At 36.6% G+C, this 14,675-nt stretch overlaps 1 protein-coding gene across 1 annotated transcript in view; it reads right to left on the bottom strand.

Moving 5' to 3' along the window:
* Window positions 1–879: 879 nt before the first annotated feature.
* The window catches only part of LOC129240598 (histone-lysine N-methyltransferase 2D), a 44,360-nt gene continuing 30,564 nt past the window's right edge, over window positions 880–14,675 (bottom strand). Inside the window, exons 3-5 of the mRNA XM_054876503.1 lie at window positions 12,347–12,549; window positions 5,813–6,361; window positions 880–1,568 (exon numbers count right to left, since the gene is read on the bottom strand). Coding sequence (XP_054732478.1) covers window positions 921–1,568; window positions 5,813–6,361; window positions 12,347–12,549 — 1,400 coding nt within the window. The 3' untranslated portion in view covers window positions 880–920. The remainder of the gene's footprint in view (window positions 1,569–5,812; window positions 6,362–12,346; window positions 12,550–14,675) is intronic.

The following is a 14,675-nucleotide window of genomic DNA, read 5'->3' as shown; positions in this document are numbered from 1 at the left end:
CATGAAGAAAAAACTAAAATTCCAAGCCTAAATAACACAAAGAAAAAAGCTAAATCAAGTTACGAAAATGGTCATATGGCCATACTGGTGCTAATATGACGTCACTCATTGACAAATTCGCTGAGTAAAGTAACGGTACCACGGTAGGCGCTATCTCATTATTCTTTCCATCATGGTGGTGAACTGTAAAACCGTTTCAAAATGTGAATCAATAAAAAAAGTGGTCGTCGTTGCCAATTTCCTTACGGTAAGTTAGTTTAACTGATTCTACACATTATTTCCCAACTTAAATTTTCGCTACACAGTTTTGCGATTTTATTTTGTATCTATATTATCATAGTTTTTTTCAATATTTCACCTCGAAGTTGTACTATTGCATTATTCATTTCGTTTTGATTTTTATCGTTTGTGTGCTAACTAATTTGAATACATATTCGTGCTATGAAATCATATGTATGTTTGCATGTATGTATACATTTATTTGTGATTATTTTTATTTTTTAACTGTAAATACATATTTGCCAACTTACGATTAAGATAGAAGTAAACAGTTATAAATATCATATATAGAAATATGAAGTTTCGAATAATATCTTTACATATAAGTACATATCAATTTTATAATTTTGATCAAAAATTTTGTGTTTTGGATACTGTTTATTTGAACTGAAGAAGACGTTCCAGAATTTTGTCCGAAAAGGCACATATATTAACTTTTTACATGACCACTGCAAAGATGGCGTACTCATGCGGTACTTGTTAACATGCAATGTATTTTGATTACTGCTAACATATACTCGTACATACATATGTATATTATATATTTTTGCAACAAATTATTTTTGAAAATATTTTTGAAGATTGCTCATTATTTGTATTCGACGCTTTCCGGTATTTTACATAAATCATTAATCAGCATTTCAATAACCGTTACAACGTATTCCACCAAAGCCACCATTCAGGCGCCCATAAGTGTGACCCATCCGATCGTACGCAGAGCCATACGGAGATCGCGCATTCAGAGACATTTCGTAAGACAATGCCGGAGACCCACTACTTGAGCGTGCGCCACCGTATTCGAAAGGCATGTCGTAAGGAGAAGGCGCACCTCGACCATACAGCCACATATCGCGGAAATTGTTGCTACTATTAATCGAATATGGATGCACTTGGCCTCTGTAATATGGATGAGTGGGATGCAGGTGCGGATACGAATGTGGGTAGTGCGGATGAAATCGCTGCGTGTGGTAACTGCTATTATCTGAATACCTGCGATTAAAGTAATCGTGTGTCGCATATGGTTGTTGTTGTGATTGTTGTTGTTGTTGACGAATTTGATTGTGCTGCAAATGTTGTTGTTCTTGCTGCATTTGTAATTGTTGTTGTTGTTGTTGTTGCTGTTGCTGCTGATGAATTTGCTGCAATTGCTCGCAATCCTCGACATCGAAAGACTCGTAGCTATCGTTGAAGCTGTGGCAATCAGGCGGACTGAATAGAAATGTTTCGAAGAAGCGACCGATTTCCGTGGAGCCAAAAGCTTGCTGAAATCCGGGTAAGGGTGTCATATCCTGCATTAAATTTGAAACGACAAAAAAGAATTTATGTTTACTGATCAAGTAAGTAATATTCATAAATATGTCAAATGTTTTTGAAGTGAAAACTTCTTTAGAATCGTTGGGAGTGATTTGAGAAAAAGTGAAACGAAAAAGCGACACCAAAAAGAAGAAGAAAAAAGATATACGTATATATATGTATGTATAGAAAATGCTTCATTACCAGGCACACAGAAGGATGGCATAAGCAAATTTAAATTTGTGAATTTATATATGTATGTATATATGCGGATATATGTATATATGTTGTGTGCATGTACATATGCGCCTCGCCACAGCAAAACATACGGTAAAATTTCTCAAGAAATCCAGCGCGCATTCATAGGCACAGCGCACATTCATAGGCACAGCATTGCATGTACAGTAGGGCGGATCGATTTAAAAATCGCTCATTGCTTTATGAAAATCGTATTCTAGGGATCAAAATAAGAAACTTTGCCGAAGGAACCATACCTCTAAAACGAATTCTGATGTCCCCCAATTTCAAAATATCACCATTTTTGGCCTTTACATGAAAAAATCAGCTAAATGGCTATGTTTTTTCTTTATTTTTATTTATTTATAATAGTATCTATTTTTTCTCTTAAGAAATTTATTTAGTCAGAACATATGTAAATGAATGAATGTGAGTTATAGAAAAGAAACTAAAAAGTTCGACCCATATTGGGGGACATCAGAAATCGTTTTAGAGGTATGGTTCCTTCGGCAAAATTTCTTATTCTGATCCCTAGAATATGATTTTCACAGAGCAATGGGCAATTTTTTTGCCTTCCCACAAATCGACCCGGCCTAATGTACAGTAACCTTGAACAGGCAGCTGCGGTTGTCGAGCATTTACAAACATATATTTACATACATATATGGGTGCAAACATATTTACGGAGCCGCGGGCACTCGACTTGACAAAAATTGAATATTGGCAAATAATTCTACGCGAAATATTCCAATATTGACCATTTTCGAATTGTCGAGAAAATTAGCATATGGGCGGCTCGTTTTATGAATGAAAGTACTTGCTCTTAGAACTATGAGCTCGAATTTATAAATCAATTTTTTGATGATGAGTTTTTGTTGCACAGTACAATAGTTGAAACTGTTCGGCGCCGCCGCGACTGTTCAGCGCTATGGCAACTAGAATGATGGCCGCTACGCCTGCGCCTATTAATGCATTTTGTTCTTGTAGTCGCTAGGCATAGAATTTTAGCTTTGGACGACATACGCATTTACAGGAATAAAGTGAGTGGCCTGTGTGTGCGGTTGTATGTAGATGCATATGTGTATATTAATAAGCATTGTTTTGCTGGAAGTTCAGAACACAAATATGTATGTACGTACATAGGCTAGGCCATAGTATAGCATACATACATATGTATAAAAAATTCAAACCAAGCGTCCTACGAATGTTTGTGTGTGTGTTAGCACGTCTGTGTAATATACGCGCTACGACGCTCATAATAGCAACCGCGTGTGCTGTATTGCGTCCGTATTTTTATATTCGTAAATATTTTCATTTTTAAATGTTTACCGCAATTATGCCGAAAAATAATGCAGAAAAGTGTCGTGAATATCGACAGAAAAAAACAACAATTGACGCGGTATTTCAAAGATATGTTGACAACATCGAAACCAAAGCATTTGTATCATATTTTAGCCACTCGTATCATTTGTTGAAATTGAAAACATTGAGGATGAATAATAATAAAATGAAGAAAATAAAATATGAACTTTATAGCAATATTATAATGAACCTATAATTATCCCGCTCCTAATGCTGCCTTCGTCTCATTCTCTCTCAGTTTGTTTTACGGAAGGTTTCACTTCTATCGCGTCTAACCGTTAGACTGGTACTTTTTTTTATACGAAATAATTTCAAAAATATTTGAAAGTCGACCGAGATTCAAGGCATTTTCGGGAGCAATTTCATTATTGTTGCCATTTTTATCAAATTTTACACACATACATACACCTCAATGTTATGAGTTTGAAGCTCGAAATGGCATGAAACACGGAATGGTAGAAAAAGTGTGTCTAATAGCAGCCGCTCCTCGGCAGACATGGCAGACCTCTGAGTGTATTTTTGCCTGGGCAAAGCTCCTCATAAAAAATCAACTGCCGTTAGGAGGCGGCATAGAACTTTAGGTTTCTCCATGTTTAGAAAAAATATTAAGACATATACCACAAATAGGAGCAGAAGCTCGGCCAAAGACCCATAAAAGGTTTAAGCGCACAATTAATCACCCTAACGTAGGTTTGAATCTCGGTGAAAAATCAAAAAAAAAAAAGTTTTTCTAATAGCGGTCGCCTCTCGGCAGGCAATGTTAAATATCTGAGTGTATTTGTGCCATGAAAAGACTCCTCGTAGAAAATATCTGCCGTTCGGAGTCGGCTTGAAATCGTAGGTCCCTCCATTTGTGGAACAACATCAAGACACACACCACAAATATGAGGAAGAGCTCGACCAAACACCCAAAAAGGGTGTAGGCACCAATTATATATAATATATAAGTTAGGCAGAAATAACTGGTGGTCACCTACGTAAACGAACACGCTCTTTGTTGTCCAACTAGTGAACATCACACACATACGACTCTAAAGCATCCCATGCAGTTACAATGCAAGTGGGAGTCGACTGCTGTGAGAGAGAGTCAGTGTAGTTAACAACGAACATCATACGCAGCGCTCGCAGTTGCTATGCAAGTGGGAGTCGGCTGCTGTGAGAACGAGTTAACAGTAAAGAGCAATTAAAAGTGAAGTTCACCTTCATCCGATTAGAATTGGTTAATGGGACTTCTTTTCAAATGAACCAGCTTGAAGATGACTACGATTGCTAGCTTTGCTAAGCTTACAAGATTATTGTAAATTCTTTTGTTGAGAAATAAATATTTTATAATTTATGTAACGGAAGATTTATAAATTTTGCAAATGGCATCGTACGTCAATCATATTTGACACTTGTGAACTAAACAACCGGAGTATGCACACAGGCAAGCAATGGAGCGCGTACAAATGATCAAGTTTCGGTGTACAGGGTTGGCCATATTAAACTGACCCATGTGATTATTAAAAAAATATGGAAAAAGCAACATTTTTTTGTGTTTCATTGTGAAAAACATTTAATTTAGTTCAAGGAGATTTGTTTACATCACTTTTTGAATATGATATCGCGCAAGTGGTCGCCCTTAGCACGTATTTGGATATGTTCAGGGTTGGCCATCTTAAACTGACCCATGTGATTATTAAAAAAATATGGAAAAAGAAACATTTTTTTGTGTTTCATTGTGAAAAACATTTAATTTAGTTCAAGGAGATTCGTTTACATCACTTTTTGAATATGATATCGCGCAAGTGGTCGCCCTTAGCTCGTATAGCGTAATGTGCCCGTTTTTCGGCGTTTTCCATAGTTTTGGCCAGCGTCTCGGCCGATATGGCGGCTATTTCCCGTCGGATATTGGCCTTAAGTGCGCCTAGTGTCTTTGGCTTGTTGACGTAAACTTAAGATTTCAAATTACAGTAAAAAGTTATAGAATTACTCAATGGGTCAGTTTAATATGGCCAACCCTGTACTTGTATCCGAAAAACTTGCAAAGTAGGGGAAAGTGAGATAGCAAAATGACATTTCATTTTTAGGCGAATTTGTAAATTTGTACTGGATAAATTTTTGCTTGTAGTGAGAACAGCAACTGATCGCAAAGTAAAAAAAAACACGAATTAAAATTTGCGAATTGAGTCAAAGTTCTAAATTTCAATATGAATTGTGATTAAAATGGAGAACATTTTAGATACAATTAATTTGAAGTGATATAATATATTAAATAGGAATCGGCTAATGATATAGAGCTGTGTACTTCTGATTCACAGTCTCCAGTGAAAGTTGCTGCAGTTTCCAAAATGCAAATCGAAAGCATTGAAGATATCTTTTGTATTTGATGCTGGTACTTGTTGGTTACTGATTAATTTGGCAATATAAATGCAAATAAATTGACGGTAACACGGAAAATATGAAGAAAGCTGTAATTGCCATAACAACACAATTGCTAATGCAATATTCTTCATCTAACAGTGATAATGAAATGAAACAAATTACATCTTTGTGAACAAAATAAAATCAAGCTCGTTATTTTGCATTTTATTTGATTTACCATATTGCTTTTTTTAATTTGGATTAATATACAATTGGATTGAATTGAAAAGTGATTTACCCGATTGTCTTTACTGCTTTCCCCCACTTCACCGCCTTCAATATCCTTTTGCCGTTTTCCAGGCAGGTGAGTTTTCCTTTTAATTTTTCTGCTTTGTATCAAATCACTTTCCATTATTCGACTTTTATTGGTGCGTATTGTGGCAGCTGCTGCTGCTGCCGCTGCCGCCACCGCAGCCGCCGCTGCAGCAGCAGCTCCTGTTGGTGGTTTTAATTTCGTTGATGGCAGTGCAGTATACGCAAACGCACCCATAGCAGTGATATCGTTTGCTGCATAATAATCGACCGGAGAGTTCTGTGGTGGGGCTGGTGGCACGGGCGGAGATGGTAACTCTGGATGATGCAACTGCGTATGCTCAAAATGCAAACTATGATTTGGAGAGGTCGATGCTGATGACGAGCTGACTTTGTCGCTACTACCGAAATTCGTTCTCATATGTACGGTGTGTGAGATGATTTCTTCTGGCTCCATTTGCTTTTGTTGCTGTTGTAGTGGTTGTTCTGTCGATTCTTTGGACTCATTTGTACAATTTGGATTGGTCGAAGCATTCTAAAAGAAATTAAAATGAAAGAATCGAAATAGAATACATAGTTTCTTTATTTTTATTTAAAACTAAAATAGATTTAAGAAAAATATTTTTGAAGAAAAATCAGCACATAAGTGTTCAATTCATTCTAAACCATTTTATTGATTTTGTTTATTTCGAAAAAATCGGTTGAACGGGGCAGAAGTTGCTACTCTGCAACGCCACCTGGTGGCGAGTGGCAGCAATGAGCATAATCTAAAAACCTTCTCTGTGGAAAAATACATATATATACCAATTTTTATAATAATTGGTCCAGTAGTTTTTGAGTTCATCGAGGACATACAGACAAACATTCATTTTTATATTTAAAGAAGAAGAAGATATAAATATTTATTCTGCTATGAGGTATCATTAGAAACGTATTGAAAAGTACAATCGAAAAATATAAGTTTATTTAGGTTTGAAAAATTCCTTATTCCTAGAAATAGGCGGTCAAAAGTTAATTCATCGACAATGAGCTCTGGAATGAATACAAATTGTTCTTTCAAGACAAAAATATCAGTAGGTCAGGTTGAACGGCTCCCCATGCAAGAGCCTACTCAAATTCGTCCATTGTAATACCATACAGAAAAAAAAACAGAGGGGAAAAGGGAAGAGGGGTCTTTGGATTAGAGAAGGATGACGATTGAACGACACTTGAGGTCCTTCTACTCCCACACTTCACGAAACACCTGACACCAGCTACACATCAACATGGATTATTTAGAGTGCGCAGTACCACCACAGCACTTACCGTCATAAACACCCCGGCAAGCTGCGGGCGTAATCAAAACCACCCCTACGAGAGAACTGTCGCAGTAGCGTTGAACCTGTCAAAAGCTTTCGATACAGTCTGCCATTTCACGCTCCTAGATGGTATCCAACAGTCGATCCTCACGCCGGGACAGAAGAGGTGATCAGCGAACTAACTGTGTGGTCGTTAATTTGAGACCACAGCTCAAAACAGAGGAGGATAAAGCCAGGTGTGCCGCATGTCGGTGTCCTTTCACCCTTGTTTTTCAACTTTTATATGTCGAAGCTCCCCAACCACCAGAAGAAGTTTCACCGGTTTCCTGTGCTCAAGATTGTTTGATAATAGCGTCCGTCTATGACATTGGTGACATGTGTTCCAAGGTGAACGCCAGCCTTTCTCGATTTTTTACTGTGAGTTATCTTAAGATTTCCCCCACTAAATACACAGCGACCCTCTTTACCACCTGGACCAAAGATGTCAAACTACAGTTAAATGTGAAAGTCGATGACACACCAATATCGACCGTTAACAACCCAACAATTTTGCATGTCACCTTGTACAGTGTGCTCTGTTTCTCTGCGCCTACAACTGCAATTGTCACTTAGGTCCAAAACCCCTACAAGCTCCAATCACTAGCCGGAAGCACTTGGGGCAAAGGCAAAAAATGATCCTGGCTTAGGAATCACCTCTACAGACATTTGCCTAGAGCTTGAGCCACCTTCCAGGTGAGTCAGGAAGCATCTTTTCTACTAATGCGATGAGATTGTGGACCAAAGACGACTGCAACTACTGGATCCATCAGTATATAGGCACACATCAAAAGACATTCACGGGAGATCCGTACCACCTTCCTAAACTCCCGACCACCAAATGGCGTTAATGGAATTGAACTGATTCATACTTCAAAATTGGATTTATAATTTTGTTTTATTGCCAAAATGTAACTTTAGGCGAGACACCCGTCTTTCGCTGACAGCGTCGCTGCACCCATACAAGGCGAGTCTTCGCTTCCTAATCAGTCCTGGGCTGAGTAAAATATTTTCTAAAGAATTTCCCTGAATTACTCTAGTTTAAACAAGAACAGAATCTAATATCAACATAAACTCAATAACTAACAAAGGGAAGCACATCAGCTTTTTTCTAAGGTAGCATGCAAATGAATATCATCAATCACCTACAAATGTTGTTGTTGGGCATAAAGGAAGCGCAAATTCAGAAAATCGTCAACTTTCAATGCCACGCCGTTGCATTTCTACGAACGTCAATGACGCATCTAAGAGGCATAGCAGAGAACGTTAATGAATAGAGAAGTCTTAATGACTGGAAAGTGTTCATTTTCGAGGGGTACTCGTCTCGCGAAGACAATTCACCATAGACAGATTTTTCAACAAAAATTAACAGTGAGGGGCTGAATTATGTAAATTTAGCAGCAGTCGATAAGAATTTCTTGGTGATTAGAAGCAAAGAATGTTAGGTAGCTTTTTAATATGACCTATATATTTGAATTTCTCCAAATCATCAAATTATGTACATATGTTATGTCTGTCTGTCTGGTGTCTGTAAAACTTTGTTGAATCCCTTCCAACTGAATCAAAATCCTCTATAGCAAACGCTTCATTACCAGGCGCACAGGAAGATGGCATATGCAAATGTAAATTTGTGAATTTATATACATTTGTGAATTTATATACATTTGCGCATATGTATATGCTGTGTGTATGTGTGCTCACCAGCCACAGCTCAAGATAAAACGGTAAAACTTCGCAAGAAATCCAGCGCGCACTCATTGGCACAGCATTGTATGTACAGTAAGCTTGAAATGTTACAGGCATCTTCAAATGCTCTGATTTCAGAGTAAGTTTCTAGCTGCAGATATATGCATATGTTTTGTGCACTTTTTATCAATTGAAAAACTACATACGTAAAGTAATCTACTAATTAACTATTTCCCTACTATCAATTAACATAAAATAATTGTTTCCAAATTTTATCTTAGTATTAAAATGTCCGAATCAGACCTTTTTTTTTAAGCTACTTGTTTTCTTCTGCAACTTACTGTATGCTCATGCGCGCACTTGACGCACAGCAGCTGCGGCTGTCGAGCATTTAGAAAGACATATTTACATACATATATTTTTGCATACATATGTACGAAGCCGCGGGCACTCGACTTGACAAAAATTGAAGATTTATCAAATATTGGCAAATAATTCTACGCGAAATATTCCAATATTGACTATTTTCGAATTGTCGAGAAAATTGGCATATGGGCGGCTCGTTTTATGAATGAAAATTCTTGCTCTTAGAACTATGAGCTCGAATTTATCAATGAATTTTTTGAAGATGAGTTTTTGTTGCACACTACAATAGTTGAAACTGTTCGGCGCCGCCGCGACTGTTCAGCGCTATGGCAACTAGAATGATGGCCGCTACGCCTGCGTCTATGACTGCATTTTGTTCTTGTAGTCGCTAGGCATAGAATTTTAGCTTTGAACGACATACGCATTTTGAGGAATAAAGCGAATGCCCTGTGTGTGCGCTTGTATGTACATGCATATGTGTATATTAATAAGCATTGTTTTGCTTGAATTTAATATTTATATTTGCATATGCCATCTTTCTGTGTGCCTGGTAATGAAGCGTTTTGTATACAGAATTTTTTGATTTGTTTGAAGGGATATGGGCACCAAGTGTACATACGCACATACAAATATGTACATGAGTATTCAAAAGAAATTTGTTTTAGCTTTTGTGAGGCAGGAATTTGATCGTTAGGTTATTTACATGAAATATAAGGCGATGCTCGTGGTAGGTCATGTTGCTTCAGTGCACACATATGCGTGCAACATATATATATTTAATAAAGATGCAATTGAATTTAGTTGTCCCATATATGCAAATACGTTTCTTTGTTTCCTTTATTTATTTTAAAGTTTTATACTATCTAGAAAATGCATACATACAAATGTATGTATATTATTATTCCCTGTAATAAAATGTAAATTGAAAAGGATTTGGTTTGCCAAAGGAACAAAAAATGCATATTCAAATGTAAATATGTACATATGTCGATATACCAAAACACTTGTATGCTATGAATTAATTTCGACTCAAAATATTAGTAAAAATTTTCATCAAATTTGTTTAGTTTTAAATTTACTAAAACGCACATACCAAAATGTGAGAGGTAAATTAAATCAAAATATAAAGTTACTTTGATTTGATTTGGCGCATATAATAAATTCAATCATTTCCTTCATCACCTTTGTTTGAAAATACAAATTGAATAAATTTTCGTTTACCAAGGGAACATAAAAATGCACAAGCAAATGCCTTGCAAAATGCCGTCGGCATTCGTCAATTTGATTTCATACAGAAACCAAAAACTGAGCAGAGCCAATGTACTTGTACATAATTCACTGTAATCAGCTCTGTTAAGAACTTCCCCGCTGTCGAGTTAAGCGAGGTGAAATAGTGTTCGCGGTTTCACTTCATTTTTGACAATTCACACTATTCGTAGCTCGTGAGAATTCTCTATATTTAACGTTCTCTGCGCACCGTAGCAAAGAGATGTCGGAGAAGAGTTGAAATTGCAAATTAAAGGTAAAAGAAGACAACAACATAAAACAACGAGCCTTGTAATCGAAACACTCCCACTTAACGCAGCTGCCGTTGTAGAAAAAACCGCTCAAACCAATTAAGCTTCGCCGAATATGAGTGACGCGCGAACTGTTGCTCCGAAGAATTTTTGTGAACGATGTAATATGGAGCAAAGTTAGCGGTAGTTCCGATGAAACTTCAGCTACCCTCTCATTTCTGCTAGAGCAGCTGCCTCCTATTAATATCTTAATTTTGGCTGTCGCGACCTTCGGTCTTGTTCAAAGTATTTACTAGAGGCTGATTTAGTACCGGTTTGATTTGAATTTGATTCTCTTACACGCTCTACAGCTTTCTCTTTCCATATGTATAAGTATATATGTAAGTATCAGTTTCCTACACGATGTACAGAACACAACATCATTCTTGAGTTTACGACTTTTCTCTTGATTTTCGAAGTACAAATTTCTCTTGATTTTACAAAACAAAAATACACACATACATATTTACATAGTTTTCAAGCATGCCGCCTTTTTGTTCATACTCAATGACCGCGACCAACGGTTTGCGGTAACTGATAAAGGGCATGAGAAAAACCAAAAAACAATTAAAATCATAAGATATTAACATAAATAAACCTTGATGGAGCTTGATGTAATATTTCAGCTTCAGCGCCCAGCCACATGTCACGCCTTCCTAGTCACAGAATGCGTACCTAATCAGATGTTTTTCTTAATTTGTGCATATCGAACCTTCATTTCCATCTGCTATCATAAAATCCAGCAACGAATCATTGTGTATCAGACACACATATGTATGTATCTATATATGTATAACGAAAGTATCATCAGCATGGCACTTTTCAACGAATGCCTTTGGCTAGGCTCACGAAAATGCGCTCTTGCTCTACTTTTCGAGCTACCGAAGAGGCACATGCGCATTTTTTTGCTGTACAGCGTTTTTGTTTGTGTACCTACATACATATTTTTTTTGTTTTACGTACGTTTTACTCATGAAGTTCGCTGCTTCTATGCGCAATATGGAGTATACGCATATGTGTATGTGTATGTATGTATGTGTATGTATGTATGTGTGTTGGGGAAATACATAAAAAATCGGGATGTTGGAAATGCATTGATGTGCATTTAAGTGGGAGTGGAAAGAAATGTGTGCAGGACTGTGAGCTTTTCAAAATTTAAAAATCTGAAACAGTAAGATCCAATTGGTGGACTGTGTTTTGCATAAAGTTAAAGTTAGGTGGGTAGGATTCTTTTATGACAAGCTTAGGCTAGGTTGAAGCGGCTGTTCTGTGGGACACTTGGGAGACTTGTCCTTATGAGTGCTAAAGTCAGTGTGTGCTTTTCAAAAATTTTGGAGTATCCCTGATTTCTACAGCACTGAGGTCTTCCAAGTCATTAAAAAATTGTCTACCTAAAATATTAAACCTGCGCCTGGATAGAGCAGGATCATGTATCAGATTTGCCAATTTTTATTCGAGTTATCGTGTCGCAGACAAACTTACAGATATACTAAATAGTTTGCTCTCTTTATTCTAAGTAATTCGAGTAATTTTTAGTTACATATAAATATTTGCGTATAAATATATTTTAAAACTTACCATGTGCTCATCTAAACCCATGGACTTAACTGTTATCTTTGTGCTATTTTCTTCTGGAAGTTGTGTTCTGGTACTTTCAGCTGCTGCTGAATCAACTGGAAAATATTTTGTTGAACCCAGGGGTGTACTCAAAGGAGCTGGCCTGACTTGTAAATGGGTGGCAGGCACTGCATTTTCAGTATTATCTCTGTCTCTTATATCACCTGTAAATATGCGAATAATAAATAATAAATGACTTAATGAAACTCACTCTAATAAACTTATGGGGTTAAGGGTAGTCAGAATTAAAAAAAAAATGAATTTTTTTGCATTTTCTTAAAGTAAAGGGTGGTTAAGTTTCAAGGGCCGGTGTTGATTTTGAATAAAATACAATTTTTTTATGAAATTATTGTCATTTCTCTTTATTATGATAATATTGGTATGGCTGAATTACGTATGGAACTTAAGTCTATAACAGTAGTATGCGCCAAACTGTTGTTTTTGAAACCTTATTTCGAACAACAGCGGGCAAGTTGGCGCAAGACTTAGTCGAGTTAGAAGCATAAGAAAAGCTTGCTTGCTGTTCTCGACTTGATAGTGATAATTTTCTTTCAACGGGCTTCAAAATGTTGTAATTCTCAGGACTCCGTACAAAATTCCGGATAACACAACGACTTCTGTCGGTTTCTTTGCAATTAATTTGATTGTGAAGCCTGAATCTTTGTAGGCCAAAATTTTTCCACACTCCTCTTGTGATAATATTGAACCCTTCGGCATTTTAGGTTAAATTGAATAAAATTATAATTAAAGTGTTTCAAAACAACAATAAGCACCTTCTATCTCTTCAGAAGCTTATTTTCGACTAGTGTCTTATCATTATGAAACGCCGAAAAGACTAACAAAATACCAGTTTCTTAGAAAAAGATAACGGTTCTACAAAATGGAGCGAGCTTTCGCACCAGAAACAATGGACGAAGTCTTAAGTCTATAACTGTTAAAATGACGCCAAATAAAAGCTACTCCGGAAAGTAAAAGCGAGCTTATGGTAGTTCAAAAATTGTATACCAAAGGTGTCTCATGATTATGAAACGCACCTTATATTTAGTGTTTATATTTGCGGCACAAGCAGTTTGAATTCGGGAATATGTATGTTTTATTTAGAAAAGGGTTTTCATGTTTACCCTCATAAAATATTTTTTTCTGTTGTCTTCATGGAAGTTTTCATCGAAATCAAGGGTTAAATATAAAATTGCACGAAGTCTATTAAAATGAGAACTCTGTTGACAGGAACAGGACACACGACAAATTACACGCAGCTGCGTATATTTGCGTATATGAGTATGTATGTAGGCACACATCTCTGTACATACTTTTCGCATATTTGTTAAGCAAAAATCAAGTAATTTTCAATTTACCCAAAAGCAAGGTTGAAAAGGCCAAGAGTGCATGGCGAAGGCAAACGATAAAGCAAAAGCGGCTGGCTACACACTTTATTAGTGAAAACTTCTGCTCTATTCAGGGTACTACAACTTTACTCATACCATTTCATGCTGCTTATTTACTGATTCATCACTAAACCATTTCATTGAGCCGAAAGAGAACATGTGCACAACTTGTTGCACAACGTGCCTTACAAATCGTGCTCTACTATCTTCATGCACGTTTTATTTTACATACATACATAGTTTCATTGCATTGTACGTGATCATGAGTGTATTCAAACATGAGACAAAATATACAATTTATTTACATTTTTAAGCGCATGTGAGCACAAACTTGTTCAAGTGATAAGAGAAAAAGAGCGCAAGAGAAAAAATAAAAACAGACGAGCGCCTATCGTATTTTGCAGAAGGAGCTCAATGGGGGGAAAAGTAAAAAACCTATGCCGAAAAAGCGTCTCTCAGTGGAGGAATGCATTCGGGCTAGCAGATAGAATTTGTTGAGCGCATTTTGCGAATATTGCCCATTAAGCAACGTACAAGCACACTTTGCTGTGAAAACGAATAGTGCGCATGTGAGTGTACACTGCAAAGCGTCGTCGAAAGAGAAAATTCGATTATTTTGTATGTATTACCGAAATGTTGCTAAGTTTATTATTCCGATTTAGTAACAAATGCGATATAAAACATGTTTGGTACGACGGACAGCGTTAAGTTTTTTTTATTTATTTTTAACAGTTATCGTTTTTGCTTTATTAACAGATATCTTAGCGAACTCTGTATTTAATTTTGCACAAATTTCGAAATTTTTTGGGCGAAGCTATCGACTAAATATGTACAAACATATGTAACAACATTAAGCTGATTGTTCAAGAACACGTGGATCTTAGCGTTGCTCACTTATCGCCGAT

This window comes from Anastrepha obliqua, chromosome 3 (genome assembly GCF_027943255.1).
Source record: "Anastrepha obliqua isolate idAnaObli1 chromosome 3, idAnaObli1_1.0, whole genome shotgun sequence".
NCBI lineage: Eukaryota > Metazoa > Arthropoda > Insecta > Diptera > Tephritidae > Anastrepha > Anastrepha obliqua.
Note: the sequence above shows the minus strand (reverse complement) of the source record. Positions and strands in the feature narration are given on the sequence as shown.